Here is a 17,266-nt window from a genome sequence, read left to right as displayed (position 1 = left end):
AGTGGGGACTCAAGAGCACAGACAAATAATTACAACATTGACTGAATTAGCATTAAAAGGGCAGTACTGGAAAAATTATGATAGCAGTATCTACTGCTCACTTGTGGTAAAATAACTGAAAATTTTAAGAGACTTTAAAAGCCTTACTGTGTGAGCAGTATAGTTCACACCCAGGCCAGGTTTCTGTCATCCTGACAGAGTTAATATAATTCAGACGGACGTACCCCTCTTTTGATTGTAAATAAACATGGCATTAGTTTATTGGGTGATTGAAGCTGAAGCAGCTGGACTATTTTGACAAAATGATCAGGATAAGCAGTTCAATTATTCACTTCACTTGTCTGTGAAGAATTCAGACGGCTGTGGTCCAATGAATTAAGTGAATGTCAACTTGGGAGATTTGTGTTATTAAAATATGTTAATATTTGATACAGCTTTAAAACCAAGGTCTTGGGAGAAAGCGTTGTCCATTTATAGGCACGCCTCATTGTGTTGCACTTTGCAGATACTGTGTTTTTTTACAAATTCGAGGTTTGTGGCAACCTTGTGTTAAAGCAAACAGCATCTTCTCATTTCATGTCTGTGTCACATTTTGGTAATTCTCACAGTATTTCAAACTTTTCATTTTATTTGTTACGGTGTTCTGTGATCAGTGATTATGACTCACTGAAAGCTCAGATGATGGTTAGCAATTTTTAGCAGTATGTTAAAATTAAGGTACATACAGTATTTTTTAGACCTATTACTGAACATTTAATAGACTACGGTATAGGGTGAACATAACTTCCATATGCACTGGGAAACTAAAAATTCATTTGACTCGCTTAATTGCAATGTTTGCTTTATCGTAGTGGTCTGGAACCGAACCCACAGTATCTCCAAGGTATGCCTGTATACACATATGCTCTCCCACTGGTTTGCTGGGAAAATGCTTTAATTTTCTTGTTTCTTCAGTGATCCAATTACCCCAAGCTACTGCATGGCTCTGGGTTAGAAAAAAAGGTTAAATAAGAAAAACTCAGTAAAGGATTAAAAATCCACATAACCATAGCTGCAGTACCTTTTTTGTCAAGCAGGAATCAGACAAATTTGGTTTGCTGGACCCATGGCATTGGACTGGGGAGGAAGTTAGACAAACGATATTGATTTGCCTTAAAATTTATTGGTCTTCCTGGACTTGCTGACCTGAGTAAGCAACTGTGAACACATTCAAACACCAAGGAAATGGGGTTGGGATGACTGTACATAGGAAATGAGAGTGTGGACAGCTATGCATATTCGCAAATATTTCTAGTTCACCTGGCTTCCTGCTAGGCATTTGATAGAACGGAGCCCTTTGGATGAATGGGATCATGTGACTCTTTCTGGCCAATGAGGTTTGAGCATACATGTGGCATGGCTGGCTGGGATATTTGACAGCTAGAGATACTCCCTAGTTCTTTTCCTTATAATAATCAGCAACACATGAAATACGGTTTTATCAGCCTGAATCTACTGAATGACTACTGTGAGCATAGCCCTCTGCTGAAACTTGATGGATGTATATCATTTGTCTTAAGCAGGAAATTGGCAAGCTTCTTCTGTAAAGTGTGAGTATTTTAGGTTTTGCACACCATACTGACTGTATCACAACTACTCAGCTCTGCTCTGCGTGGCATGAAAGCAGCCATAGGAAATATATACGTGAATGGATGTGGCTGCAGCTCAAAAAAGCTTTACAAAAACAAAAGGCCACTTGGCCTTGGGACTATAGTTTGCAGACCAGACCCCTGCTTTAAGTCATAGACTTTTTAGGATTGTTACTGCAGCATAACCTAGCCCATCTTGATATACTGTGGGCTGTGAGAGGGCCCCCCAAGTGAGAATCTTTGTCATCTGTGTTATCTTTCCTGCTCTCTCTTGATAACCTTTCCTTTTTCCTTGAAAAGCCTAACTTAGCTGACCATAACTGCTTCCATAACTGTTACTGATGTGCCAATGAAAGGCAGCAGTGGCCTCTCCTCACACCTTCTCTGGAGCCCTCTTCAGCTCAAACCTGAATCATTCATTAGAGGTCTGGGTATCATTGGTTTCTGTACTTCAGAATCACCAGGAGGAGGTGTTAAAAACAGATTGCTGGGCCCCACCCCTGGGGTTCCTGACTGTAGGTCTGGAGAGAATTTGTCTAGCAGACTATTTCATGTCTGATCTTAAAGACATTGGTCCAAGGAATAAAGCAGTGCTTTTTTTTCTTCAAACTTCAATTTGTATGCACACATCAGCTGAGGAGCTCGTTAAAATGCAGATTAATACAGTAGGTCTAGGGTGGGGCCTGAGATTGTGATAGTGATAGAGGTCAGGCTGAGTACACTGAGTTGCAGGGGATATAGGATTCTAATCTTCCTTTCTAGCCTCTAGGTGTAGCAGTGCTAAACACAGTGCAGGTGCTTCAATCTTGAATAACCTTAGGTCAATATTGACTTGTCACACCTTACGATTTTGTTAGCAAACTCCGTTGGTTCTATTATCACAATACACAAAGCAACCAGCCACACATCACCACCGTCATTGTAACACCCTGACCTTGGCCACCACCACCTACCTGTGGGCCATATTTCAAAAGCCTCCTAATTGGGCCCCCAGATTCTGCTCTTGCCCCACTCTCCCTCTTACCTCTAATCCACACTCACGGTAAATTCTTTACATAGCAGCAAGAGGATTTCTTTTAAACACAGGTTGATTACATCACTCCCCTGCTTAAAACTATGTGTGCAGCGACTTCCCATTTCACTCAGCAAAGGCAAAAGTCCTTATGATGGTCTGGCAGGCTTCATAACACTGGACCTCTCTTAGATCTTTGACCTTATCTACTACTCTCTGCTTCAGTCACTGTGGCCTGCTTGCTGTTCTTGAACCCACTGAGCACACTCCCATCTCAGATCCTCAAACTTGGGTGTTGCCTCTACCTGGAAAATTCTTGCTCCAAGATAACTATTGGGCCTCCTTCCTCACTTCCTTCAGTTTGGTCTCAAGTGAACGGTAAGGCTTTTCCTACTTTTTCTTCTGTATCATTTCAATATCTGACATTTTCTTCTCCTCACGTGAAATGAAGTTCCACAAAGATCTTTGTTTTGTTCACAGTCTCTAGCACTAAAGAGTTCTTAACACATAGTAAGGTGCTCAATAAATATTTGAATGAATAGGTAACATACTTTGCAGCTAACTGGAATATTTTAAGGCTGGAGGCTGCTGTTGTTTCCCTAGGCTCCCTCAGGATACACTGTTGCCAGCCAGTATTACTCATTTTATTCCCCAGGGAATAGTGGGTTTGGTATATAATACTTCTCAAATTCCGTTTTCAGAGAATTGAAATTATAAATTGGTCATTTACTGTTGTCATACATTATGCGGCTGAAACTTCTGATCATGTTCGATACATTTTCTTCCAGCACTTGGCTTATTTTCTGTTCATTGTCCACACCCAACCCCACCACACCCCTAGTTTAATTACAGGACTGGAATAATTCCCTTTGAGCAAAAAAATTTTGTTTTGTTTTGTATTTAACATTCTCTTGCGAGTATTAGGAATCCAAAACAAAAAGTCTAATTTGTGATACTCGGGCTTATTGGATAAGTGTCATCTTAAGATAATTTTTAACATGAATCCCGAGTTTTAAGACTTTTTATAAGCCACCCATCTTGCTCATTTCCAACGCGTTCTATAGGGAACTCCTAGGTTACCGGGTGATTGTTTTGTGGGGGTTAGAGGCGAGCTTTTTTCCAAAGACCTTTTGGGGTGTGGGAATTTGCTTGCTCTGCATACAGAAGGAATTCTAGAAGCTGGGACTGCACCACCCACCCCACGTACCCCTAACTTGCAGAAACCTTTGCCTCCCGCAAAGGGGGCCCAAGGCTCTTTACAGGGCAGGAGCCAGCTCCGATCCAGCTGCTTGACACCTATTGTCCCCGTTTGGACGTCAAGCGACTTCGCCTGAAGGACCCTAGATTTGATTTCGCTCAAAACTCAGGACTCCGCTGGGGCACCCCTCCCGGAGCCGTCCCGACCTGCGCGGATCGACCGTCCCCCACCAAGGGCTGGGGCTAGAGCGGCGCAGTAGGAGACCCGGTGGGCCCGTTCCCACAGGCGTTCGTGTCGGGCAGCCCGAGCGGCCGCGAAGGCCCCCGCCCGCAGCTTCTCCCGCCCCCTCCGCCCCAGAGGGCCGGCTGGCTAAGTCCCTCCCGCTCTCGGCTCTCCGCCTCACTAGCAGCGGCTCTCGGTGCAGCGGGGATAGGGCGAAGCGGCCTGCGCCCACGGAGTGCACGACACTGCCCGGAACGCACAGCCACCCTTGCCCCCTCAGCCGCCCACTCGGGATTTCCAGCGTCCTCTGCGCGCGCACGGTGAGCGCCACCCGGACCGAGGCGCTGACGGTGAAGAGGGCCGCTGCCCCGAGTGTCCTTTACCTCCGGATCGGCTGGACCTTCTCGAGGGGCTTGCTCCTCAAGTCTCCCCTTCCCCCTCCGCCCCCCCTCCCCCGGTCATTTCCAGTGCCCTTCTCCACCCTTCTCCGCCTCAGCCTCGACCTCTCTCCTCCTTTCCTCGCCAGGCGACGAGTGCTGGCCCACCCCGGCGGGGACCGTTGCACTGGCCGTTGGCGGCCGGCTCTGCGAGGCCCCGCCCCCGGCGCGAGCCTCGGTACCCCGGGGCTGGTAGGCCGAGCCGGCGGCCTGCGCGGGGGAGGGGCGGGCCGGGGGGGGGGCGGTGCGAGGCCCGGCGGGGCGCCCTGCTGGCGGGTCGCGCGCGCGTCCGCGGTGTCTTCCTGCCCTCGCGGCGCGCGCCGGCCCCATCCCCACCCCCACCCGCTCGCGCAGGCTCCCGCCCGCTGCGCGTTTTGTCCCGCGTCTCGCCCCGTCCGCCGCCTGACTCGCCGCTCTTGTCCTTCCTCCCGCTTTTTCTTGTCTCCTCTCACAGTCTAAAGATGCCCTCGGCCACCAGCCACAGCGGAAGCGGCAGCAAGTCGTCCGGACCGCCACCCCCGTCGGGTTCCTCCGGGAGTGAGGCGGCGGCGGGGGCCGGGGCAGCTGCGCCGGCTTCCCAGCACCCCGTAACCGGCACCGGCGCTGTCCAGACCGAGGCCATGAAGCAGATCCTCGGGGTGATCGACAAGAAACTTCGGAACCTGGAGAAGAAAAAGGTGCCAGGAGTTGGCGGGGAAGGGAGGGTTTGATGCTCCAATCCTGACTGCTGTGGCCTGCCCTCTTCCCGTCCCTGTCGCATCCCCTCCACCCATCCCCACCCCCCACGCCCGGCCTGCTCTGTAAACGGAGCTTCGAGCCCTGAAAACGGGCTCCTAGGGGAGGTGCTTGTCACCTGACCCGGACGGGGCGCTCCCCCCCCCCCCTCCCGCCCTGGCCGCTTTATTACTCTCCTCCGGCAGTGGGCCAGGCTTCTTGGCCTTTGGGAGTGGGATGTGTAAGGGCGGGGGCCTGCCCTGTCGCCAGACTAGCCGTGTGATACCCTTCCCTCCGTCACCGAGGCCTGATTTCTTTGACGAGGGCCAGCGGGGAGAAATGAAGGGGTCCCGGTGAGGGGGCTCAGGGCTCAACCCACCGCCTGGTGGAGTTGGGGCGGCCTACGTCCTACAGTCGTGGGGTTGGTCCGCTCGGTTACCGTGTACTTGAGGCCTGTTCGGTGTGCCCTCACCTCTCTTGGGAGAGAAGTGTGATTTCACCCAGAATTGCTTCTGTGTCAGGCCCCTTTTGAGTGTGTCTTCGATTTGCTACCCCCCCCACCCCCATCTGATGGGCGCCCCCACGTTTCCTTCTTTGTTTCGATTGTCTAGGTGCCCCCCTGAGCCTCAAGCTCAGCCCGATGCCGAGAAGATTTTCTGCGGCGGCTCCTTGCCCCTCCGGGACTTTAGAGAGGGATGGGAGGGAGACGGCCACGATCGAGATTCGTTGGGGGGCGTGGGTCCGTGTTAGACCGAGGGGATCGCCAGGTCTCCGGGCACATGGAGAGAGCGTCTAACATGGCGGCGGCTGCGAGGAGAGGGAAGCGCTTTACAGGAGCTGCATTGTGAGCACAAAGCGAAAGCAGAGGGGGAGGGCAGAGACCAGGCAGCCGCCCCGGCTGGCCTTCCTCGCCCCCCTCCGAAAAACAGTCGAGCCACACCCACAATTTTTTGGATTCAATAGTTTGCCATTCTAGGTCACACCGTGAGGTTTATCTTCAAGTAGGCCTTTTGTTTTATGCTTTCAGTGCAGGACAGTGTACCAACTCTGTTTGGAGCGGCACGTGTGTGTGTGTGTGTGTGTGTGTGTGTGTGCGCGCGCGCGCGCGCGCGCCTGTGTGGGTGTGTACATATGTAGAGAAAGGGTCTCTGCAGAGTGAATAATTCCACCTTCAGTAAGACTGGAGGTGGAAAGGGAGAAGCAAATCAGTAGTATGAAAAATTGGATAATTACATATGTGACTATTATGCAAACTTTTTGCCTTTTACCTTAAGAAAAATAACTTTGCTTGGATAACTTTCGTTTGTCTGCTTCTAGTAAGACATTTATTATAAAACATCTTGAATTTTGAAGAAGTCATTTAAGAATGTTTATTTAGTCACCCACCTAACAGTGTTACTTAAGATGTTGATTGAGATAGTAGCTATTTAAAATTTGGGCCAAATAACTTGAAGAAAATGGTGACATTTAGGCCTTAATTACTTTAATTGCTTGTTTAATTGATTTTATAGTTTTTGGGAGTTTTAAAAGACATTTTTAGATTAGATACTAATCTGTCTCATTTTTTCTACTGGGAATATTACTTGAATTTCTTAGCTTTTATTTGAAATCGAAAGATGCACTAATTGTGGATGTCTCCTACCTTTTGGTGATACTCTATTTTGATAAACAAGTGTAGTTTATTATAAATGATAAAAGTAATAGATGAATCAATATCAGCAAAGCAACAAAAGTATTTTACTTGTAAAGTAGTTGCATTTAAATACGTATTGGAATAAGCATGCCCAAGGCCAGTATCTTCTGAGTCTGCCATCTGAATCAAGATTTAGGAATCTTTTTAAAACCTCTTGCTACAATAAATCCCGTCAATCTGGTTGATGCCTGAGTAGTTTAATTTTCAGAATTCTAGGATAGGAATCAAAAATAGTAATGATGTAGTAAATGTTAACTATAGACATATAAATGTAGATATTCATATTTTAAGGACTGAAAAGTAATTTTTCAAAGCCCTTAATGTAAAGTCAGGTACTGATTAGCAACCAGTTTAGTTATGACATGACTGATTCTAGTGCTCCAAATGAGTATGGAAAAAAATTAGTTTTTAAGCCCCATGAGGACCTGAACAATGACAGGTCACCTGTGTATGTGTTTATATTGTATACATTGCCTAACATCTGTCACCCCCACCCCCATAGAAGAGAAAGTAATTACAGACTTAGGCGAGTAAGTACTGAAAAGTTCTCTTGTAATGGTGGAGGAAAAAAACCTCACAAAGTAACAGAAGTATTTCGTCTTTTTTTTTTTTTTTTTTTTTGGTCTTCTCATTGTTTTGAGTGCTAGGTAGTAGAAAGGTCAAATTACAGGTAAGCTTTTTGGTAACTCACAGACTGAGCTACCTACTTGTTAAATAGCTAAGTTGGCAGTATGTTGTGACCTAACTACTATTGAAATTAAGTTTTACTTTTTGAGAGACTTAAGATTTTGGATTTTTCTCTAAGCACATCTGGTTTCTAGTTTATATTGCATTTTTTCTATATCTAGATTTACTGTATGAAAATGTGATTTTTTTCAAAACATGATTAATTTTTCAGTAGTGAGCATTTCTAATAAACCTAAAATAGGATTTACTTTACAAGTCAGTTTTGAATCTTTATAAACCTTTATGCAGTAAAGGAAGATGGTATTTATAAATAACTGGGTTTCTTTTTATTTCAGTCCATTTAGCAACTTCTGTTTGAGCTATATTTTAGACTTGACCTATTCATAACGGTCTTCAGGACAAAATCTTTTTTTTTTTTTTAATCTTTATTTATTTTTGAGAGAGAGAGAGAGAGAGAGACAGAGAGACGGAGTGGGAGCTGGGGAGGAGCAGAGAGGGAGACAGGAATCCGAAGCAGGCTCCAGGCTCCAAAGCCTTCAGCACAGAGCCTGATGTGGAGCTCGAACCATGAACTCACGACCATGAACTCATGACCTGAGCTGAAGTCGGACACTTAACCAACTGAGCCACCCAGGTGCCCCAAAATCTCTTTTTTAATGGATTCTAAAATCCAGTGTCCTGACCAAAATTACTACTAGAAATGTATTATCATTTAGTTTAAGACTTGGAGAATTGCAGTAATTTTATTGTACTTCATTTAAAAAAACAAAGTATTTGTTAATTTTCTGATAAGTCAAGCCATTAGAAGAAAGCTAAGCATCTGTTCAGTAAGAATGCATGCTTAACATTAATGAAATATGATCCTATTATGTAATGCAACTAAATGGCCTGGTAGTTTTTGAAATTTGGGTTTATAAAGACTATACTATGTATATGCTTAGCAAACAGAAGAAATGCAGTTATAATCAAAAGAATCAAGTGCAAAACTCCATTTACAAATCTTTTAATTTTTATAAGTAATAGAAATTGCCAAGTTTTCTTCATCAGTTTGTTGGTATAAAACGGGGCTATAGGCTAGGCAAGATGTTATTTTGAAACCAAGTTTTAATTTTCACTGAAGAGAGAGCTTATTTATATGGTGAGATGTAATCAGTTTTGATGTAGAATAAAGGATGTTTAAATAGATGACATTTAAAATTTTTATGCTTTTTGTAAGTATAATAGGTTTAGACACTAGTGATTTTGGTAGGTGAAAGATTAACCACTGTTCTCTTGCAGAGCAGTCTGACAGCTTTGTAACCAATATGTGACCAAGACAGATAGCCAAAGTGTACTGTTTTTCATCTACTCTCTCAAGTCTTTTTTGCTCTTTAGATCTTTTTAGTTAATTTACTGAAAAAAGATGCTATTATTGTTAGGATAACATTTCTTTTTAGAGCATTGCAGTGTGCCTCTACTTAGAATTTTCAATGCAGCTTTTCTACAGAATTTCTTTGCTAAGTATTTTGAAATAATAACATTCTCAACTATTTTATAAGTAAAATCTTTCCTTGGGGCTAACATGTGAAGTTTTCCTTGACAGTTGAAATTGCTGATGTATCCGCTTCTCCCATTGGTTGCATGAACTCTTTCTCTGCAATGCAGAGGGCAAGATTACTTTGTTTTGCATTCACCTTGTCACAGGAAAAAAAAAAAAAACCCAAACATTTATAATGCTTCATTTGTTTCTCTTTGCCTGCCTGCCTGGGTATGGGTGGGTGTGTGTGTGTGTGTGTGTGTGTGTTAGGGAAAGAGAGAAAGAGAAGTATTTAAAATTTGAATTTAAAAAGGAAAAGATGTGAATTTCCTCGTGTAATAATTATGTTTTTCTTGCATGAGAGTAGAATCCCAAGTATTATAATGAGAATGAATTGGTTTAACCTGACCATGTTATTTTACTCTAGAAAATTCCCATGTGGCAAATATTTGTATTAGAATACATTTTGTGTGACTTAGAGATTAAACATACAGTTTGTTATAATTTTATGTAATTAGTACCTTAGTTTACATTTAGGAGGAGAGGAAGATTAGTACTGTTTCATCTTTTAAAAAAATTAAATTCTTTCAAAGGTTAAAATTCTAACAACCTGGCGTGGATCTTATTGTTATACTGTTAATAGAATCTAAGATCTTTTAAGGCCTTAAAGTCATCTTAGAATTTATTCTAATTCATTTTATGGAAGAGTTCATTCAGATGCCCATGTAAAGTCAACCAGTTTGGAAAGAGTGAATTCTAAGGTCTCTGGTTTTATGGGAAAAATTAGAATTTGTAATGTTCTGCAACATAAGTATTTTTCATGTTTAAGCCAATACTGTAGAACCAGGTGAAGGCTTTAACTTAAATCTTTAATTTTAGAGTTCCTCTGTTTTAAAATGCTGAAAGCAAAAGGAAAAAGCTTTTTATTTCTTCATTGTTAGACCTTTATTAGTATCTTGTTAAATTGTGTTTTTAGGCTGTCCAGGTAATGGGTCTTGAGAAAAACAGTACAAGTAAAGCCCCATTGTGTCAGGTGTCATTGGGACATCTGTATTGTTGTAATGAAATGAACTTTTAAAGTTTAAATTCTGGTATTTCTCTTTGTGCTTAAGTAAGCCCTGATGCACACTGGTCCGTCTTAATGCAGGCTTGGTATGTCGTAGACCAGATAATTTGGGAAAAGTGTTACCAGTAAAGCAGTAGGAGGTGTGTCAACCTTTCCGTATTCTTGTATTACAGGCTTTGGATATTATTTTAGTAATTGGTCCCTTTTTCTGGTGGCAGTGAATTGTATGTAAGCAGTAGAGAAGAGTAAGAGGAGTAGCAGAAGAGACAGTATCAGCCAAAGTTGGAATTGTAAATTGCTTGGCTTCTGCTCATTTCTTTATTTCTCCCCCTAGCTGTACCAGTGCTTTTGTTGGATAGAGTATGAGTGTAAAAACATACATGACAGAGACTTTATTGGGCAGAGTTCAGAATTCATATTTCCTGAGGAAAAGGGAAGGTGTGCTTTTTGGCTGTGCTCAGCTAAAGGATGCTGTTTCCTTTAACTTCCTGTACTACCTATTGTCTCTATACTTCCTTGACATTTTGTATTGTCTTATGCTCTTACCTTATGTGTTTTTCTAAATAGGTAGTTAAGCTCCTTGGGGAGTATGAATGACAGCATATTGGGCCTTACACATGGTAAATGCTAAATATTTGTTAGTTTGACTGAATCATTATATAGAAATATTTGTAGCTTCATCAGTAAAATCCTGTTAAGACGGATTAATCCATGAGGGAGAAAATGCTTTTTGTACAGAGCTATTTACTTTAGTGTTTTTACTGAGATGGAATTTTTCCTGAAGAATTTTCTTTTGATCTATTTTTTTTTAAAGTTTTTTTTTTTTTTTTTCAACGTTTATTTATTTTTGGGACAGAGAGAGACAGAGCATGAACGGGCGAGGGGCAGAGAGAGAGGGAGACACAGAATCGGAAACAGGCTCCAGGCTCTGAGCCATCAGCCCAGAGCCCGACGCGGGGCTCGAACTCACGGACTGTGAGATCGTGACCTGGTTGAAGTCGGACGCTTAACCGACTGCGCCACCCAGGCGCCCCTCTTTTGATCTATTTTTTAAGCGAGTAGAGTTGATTAGGCAAGTAGAGCACTTTTATAATTTTTTTAAAAAAATATTTATTTTTGAGAGAGAGAGAGAGACACACACAAAGCCCAAGAAGTGGAGTGGCAGAGAGAGAGAGGGAGACACAGAATCTGAATCAGGCTCCAGACTCCAGACTCCAAGCTCAGCATGGAGCCTGATGCGGGTCTTGAAACCATGACCCTTGAGATCATGACCTAAGCGGAAGTTGGACGATTAACTGACTGAGCCACCCAGGCACTCCCTGCAAGTTAAGCACTTCTAAAATCTTGGTGCTATAAGCACAATTTGTAAATAGTCTTAGGAAGGAGAATAGATGATTCTTTGTATTTGAACCATTGTAAATGATTAGAAATTTTCATTGTATTCCCCTTAATATTGTTATCTAGCCATAGAAATAACTGAAATATACTTTAATCATTGGGAAAAAACCTTTTGGTCTCCATTTTAAGTGAATTACAGTTCTCATCTTTTTACATTGAACTCTGAATAGAGTTTCTAAATCATTCATGTAACGAATATACTATACTCATTCTACTGAGTAGTTTGGTTAAAGCAACTAATAATTCAAAAGATACTTGTTAAGATTGTTGATAATCATTTGTTTTTCAGATGCACAAGATTTAGACTTAAGAATTCAAAGTGGGTGATGCCGGAACTCTTCAAAATTATCCTTTTTTGTTTTCCTACTAGGGTTAGCTGCTTCCATTCATTCAGGCTTAACTGCATAATTAACAACCATGGACAAGGAATAAGGATTATCTGTTACCTTTTCTTCCCCTTTTTAGTTGGACAAAAGTCTTGTCAAGTTAAACTCCTGGTTACTTATTTGCTTGAAAGATTATCTTACAAATTGTCTTAGAAAACCTCTAATTTAGGAGCACCTGGGTGGCTCAGTCGGTTAAGTGTCTGACCCTCGGTTTTGGCTCACGTCATGATCTCGCGGTTTTGTGAGTTCAAGCCCCACATCAGGCTTTGAGCCTGCTTGGGATTCTCTCTCTCCCTCTCTGCCCCTTCCCCACTCCTGCTGTCTTGGTGTCTCTCAAAATAAATAAAAAAAATAAACTTAAAAAATATTAAAAATAAAAAACAAAAAAGAAAACACCTAATTTAGCATCCTCTTACTGTTCTTAGTGTTAAGAAATCCTGCATTCTTGACAAGTGTTCATTCAGTTTCTGCATTAATCAGTCTTCTAGGGCCTGGTAGAATGCTCATTTCTCTGTGAAAGTCGATTTCATTTTTGAACAACTCTTTAAGATCTTGATGCTAGTCACCTCTCAACCCACTCTTCCTCTGTCCCACACAATATTTAATATTTGTTTTCTGGAACAGCTCAGACTTCTGCTGCATGAGAAGTCTTCCAGCATTAGAAGAGCACTGTTAGGGATCATCTATGGATTGTACTATATGTTCTCTCTACCCTCCTTTTTATAATTGAGAAAACTTTTGTTTCTTACGGTCTTTCCTGTGAAGTTTATTAGCAACTAATTGTCATTTGAACTGGTGGAGGGTAAACAGGAGGCAGTCAGCTGCCTACCATTATATGGGCAAAGTCAGAACTGATGTTTCTAGGTGAAGAACAGGGAATGTAGGGATTGGGGACTTGAAATAATGTCTAGAAAGTCCACTGAAGATTATGGAAAGTTGACAAGAAAAATCTTTATCTTTTGTTTTTACATTTGTCTTTCTATAGGTTTTCAGTACTGAGAAGTGATTTATTTGGCCTGGAGACACAAAATAGCTTCTAGATGGGTGCTCTTACTACTTTTGTTATTTTAGGCTTTATTTTTAAATTTTCTGTCTCAGTGTGGAGATCTTCTTAATTCAGAACAGAAGGTACAGTTTCTTGGGTAGCTAAGCTAGTTTTTTCAGATGTTGTCCCCTCCTAATCTTTCTTGTTGTGACTGTTTATAATTGTCTAGTTAAGGAATTTGGTTTTTTGGAGTCTCTCCTTTGCTATTTCTTTTTAATTGTGTAATTTAAAAAAATGTTTTCTTTATTCATTTATGAAATTTCAGATCTAACAGGAAGGAAGGAAAGCTCAGGAGGATAGCTGTTCTGGATATTCATCATCTGGCATCCTCACAGCACTGTATTGAATTTTTAAAAACCATTTCAGTTAAGTAACTTTGGTGGTGGTGAAAAAATCTTTGGGAAGAGTGAAAGATCTAGGTGTACTGCGATTAAGTCACCTAATTTTTACTCTGGTGAAAGGAAGGGAGGAAAACAGCAGCAGGGCAAAAATGAAACGTAGCAATGTCTAGAATCCAGAGTGACAAAAAAGAGGGGTGTAATGAGGCACAAATGATTTTTCTGGGACTTATGACCTTAGGCAAGTTACTAACTGCCCTTTCAGTTTCTAATTAGGTGAAATATGATTGATAATAGCCCTTGCTGATAGGGTTAGCTACCTGATATTTTAAATTTGAATGTCACGTAGTGAATACTGTCAGCTATTAAAAGCAACAAAGAAACAGGAGATAGGGGGGATAGGACTGGGCTGTACTTCTTGGGTAATCATTTGTCAAGACCACATATACATATAATCTTTTGACATTTACTGGGCATAGTCACATCTCCATACTATGGTTCCCCTTTAGAGACCAGATAATCTGGGAAATGGCCTGATTTTTATCTTAATCATATGTGGTGCTATAAGTGAACCTTTAATACTCTTAGGATGCTCAGTAGTTTGAAAAGGAGCCCTAAATAGAATTTCTAAATAATTATTTCCAGATAGAATGTAAGAGAGCAGGTTTTTGTTACCAGTTTCGTGATAGGCTCTTTGATAAAGATTTCCTTTTATGCTAGGAAAACAACTCCATTTTCTAGAAAAAAATACTTAATGTTCATTTTATGTGTATGATATGTGTATCAGCCAATTTATTAACTAGGTGTTAGGCAGCCATGTTCTAGCTTAGGGAAGAAAAAAAAAAAAAAGCTGTGTTTGTGTGGAGCCCTTTGCTCCTATCCTTGCCCCTTTGCGTTCATCGGAGTTCATGTTGGATCAGTCATTGTGAAAGGCAGTTTCTTATTTATATATTGATTTAGTTCATACTGCAAATTTTAACCTCAAATGCACAGTTTTTCTACTTGGACTTAATTTAAGCCATTTGGATGGGATGTGACCATAGGAATGAAGTTTGTCTTTGAGTAGTCTACTCATGAGACTAGTGCAGATACATCCTTTTTTTTTCTTTTTGAGATCTCTGAAAGCTACTTAGGAGTGAGCTGAGATTGCAAACCAACCTCATTTTCAAAGGTAGAAAATTAAACCAGTTGATTTTTCTATGAGGCTTTCTGTTTCTAGTGCAAAATTTGGCACTCGCCAGTGAGTTTAAGTGCTCTAAACTTCTGGAGCTTGGCTCACAATGCAGAACTTAATAAAAGTAGTATTTATGAATGGAAGATGGTACCCCTTCAATGTTTGGATCATAAATGGATTTTTTCTTATGTAACTAATGACTAGGTTAAATAGATTTATAAGCTGGTTTAGAAAACCACTATTCAACAAGTTTTCGGAGTTGTTTAATGTTAAACCTTTAACCAAATTGAGGTTGCCATATAATGTGTTTTATGGTCACAGTTTGTATTGGTTGTGTGATTCAGAATAATTTCTTATTTCTAAGACTCAATTATTACAAGTGAATTGCAATGTATTTGATCTAGGTTAGTGTTTCTCAAACTTAAGCACACATTAGAATCAACCAGAGGGCTTGTTAAAACACAGATTGCTGGGTCCCAGCCCCCAGAGTTTCTGATTTAATAGGTCTGGGGTGGTGCCTGAGAATTTACATGTCATTTTTCTTTTTTAAAGATTTAATTTTGGTGGGGGAGTGCCTTGGGTGACTCTGTTGGTTAAACATCCGACCTTTGATTTCAGATCAGGTCATGATCTCATGGTTTGTGAGTTCGAATCCCACATCGGGCTCTGCGATGGCAGTGCAGAACCTGCTTGGGATTCTCTCTCTCTGCCTCTCATTCTCTCTCTCAAAAAAAAAAAAAAATTAATTTTGTAAAAGTAATTTCTACACCCAGCGTGGGCTCTAACTCAACAACCCCAAGATCGAAGTCGCATGCTCCACCAACTGAACCAGCGAGGTACCCTGAGAATTCACATTTCTAATAAGTTCCTAGCTGTTAATGATGTATTGCTGGTTTGGGGACCACACTTTGGAAATCACTGACTTGCAGACTAATACAGGGTCTCTGCTATGTAGAGTTAATTATGTGTAATAGTGAACAGAGGTGCCTTTAGTTCAAATTTCATGGTGATGAAAGTCTTTATACACCCAAGCAACCAGGAGATCCTGTATTATATGGACAAAGGAAAAAAAAACACCTAGTGCCTTTTAATGTAGAACACTTTTTTCATTGTCTTTGCAGTCTTATTAGTAAGTTTTGAGTTTCCTCAAATGAGAGCTGTTTATTAGGCACTTTGATCAGACTCAGCATCTTGCTTTTTTAAAGGTCGGGTAAGGACAAGGGGACGAGATATTTATAACAGTAATATAGCAAGTGTTAATGGCTATATAGAGGAACAAATGTAAAGCTGTAATGAAACTTTTATTATGGTTAGAAAAATGTTCATGAAAGACCTGTAGTTTCCATTCATTTGATTAACATTTTTTTTTATTGGACACTATAGCTGTATTAATTCATCTTACCAGATATAAGGAAGTGTGGTCTGCTTTTGAAAATCTTCTGTTAAAGACCCTTGAGATTTTTAAGTTATGTCATGATTTTTGAACATATTTCTTCTGTCACAGTGAACTGTCATTTCTTGTGGTGTTAGTGGCAGTCCTTCCTTTCAAAATTAGGGCTCTCGGGGTGCCTGGGTGGCTCAGTCGGTTAAATGTCCAACTTTGGCTCAGGTCATGATCTTGTAGTCTGTAGGTATGAGCCCTGCATTGGGCTCTGTGCTGACAGCTCAGAGCCTGGAGCCTGCTTCAGATTCTTTGTCTCCCTCTGTCCCTCCCCCGCTTGCGCATGCTCGCTCTCAAAAATAACATTAAAATTTTTTTTTTAAATTATGGCTCTTAAATTGTTATGAATTGATAAATTTGAAACCTGTTATAGCAATATAAAAATCAAAAGAAACAGATGTACGAGTTCTAATGAAATAGATCTTTGTTTTGGCTGCACAGAGTCCTTTTGCCTATTTTTTGGTGATGGTATTTCATGAAGATGTGTACTGTGAAATGGAGTTTTGCATAGCAGCTGCTTTCCCTTTCTTTTGATTTCTCTTTTACCCTTGTTCCAGTTACTCCTGTGTGATAAATTACTCCAAAACTTCATTTTATTATGCACACATTCTGCCTGTTAGGGATTCAGATAGGACACACAGTGGGGTTGGTGTCTCTGCGCTAATGATTCCTGGGGCCTCAGCTGGGAAGACTAATAATGCTTGTTTGCTTCATGTCTGGTGCTTGGGCTATGATTCTAACACTAGGATTGCTGACCCGAATTCTTAAATAAGACCTCTTCATGGCTTGGCCTCCTCATAGGATGGCAACCTCAGGGTTGTTGGACATCTTTTATTTATTTTTATTTTTTTAAATGTTTTATTTATTTTTTGAGAGAGAGAGAGGCAGAGCATGAGCAGGGGAGGGGCAGAGAGAGAGGGAGACACAGAATCCGAAGCAGGCTCCAGGCTCTGAGCTGTCAGCACAGAGCCCGATGCGGGGCTTGAACCCACAAACCGTGAGAAGGGTTATTGGACTTCTTAAATGATAGCTTGGGACTCCAAATGTTTTTAGTGACTAGCAAATAGGATAGAGATACATTGCTTTTATGACACAGCCTTGGAAGTTGTACAGGATCACTTCCACTGTACTCTGTTGGTTGAACCCCACTTAGTACAATGGCAGGGGAATTGGACTAGTTCTTAATGGTGCAGTGAACAGTATGTAGAGCTACAGATGTGGCCATTTTTGGAAAATGCAATCTGCTGTAGAGTTTGGGTTGGATAAATACTAAATTTGATATTGTGTAGAAAATTGGAGCTTTGCTTTTCT

General features: G+C 41.4%; 1 protein-coding gene across 1 annotated transcript in view; it reads left to right on the top strand.

Moving 5' to 3' along the window:
* Nucleotides 1-4,196: 4,196 nt before the first annotated feature.
* The window catches only part of CAPRIN1 (cell cycle associated protein 1), a 39,131-nt gene continuing 26,061 nt past the window's right edge, over nucleotides 4,197-17,266 (top strand). Inside the window, exons 1-2 of the mRNA XM_086677707.1 lie at nucleotides 4,197-4,380; nucleotides 4,959-5,174. Coding sequence (XP_086533833.1) covers nucleotides 4,959-5,174 — 216 coding nt within the window. The 5' untranslated portion in view covers nucleotides 4,197-4,380. The remainder of the gene's footprint in view (nucleotides 4,381-4,958; nucleotides 5,175-17,266) is intronic.

The sequence above is a fragment of the Puma concolor genome, chromosome D1 (assembly GCF_028749965.1).
Source record: "Puma concolor isolate L17-30 chromosome D1, mPumCon1.1.hap2, whole genome shotgun sequence".
Lineage (NCBI taxonomy): Eukaryota > Metazoa > Chordata > Mammalia > Carnivora > Felidae > Puma > Puma concolor.
Note: the sequence above shows the minus strand (reverse complement) of the source record. Positions and strands in the feature narration are given on the sequence as shown.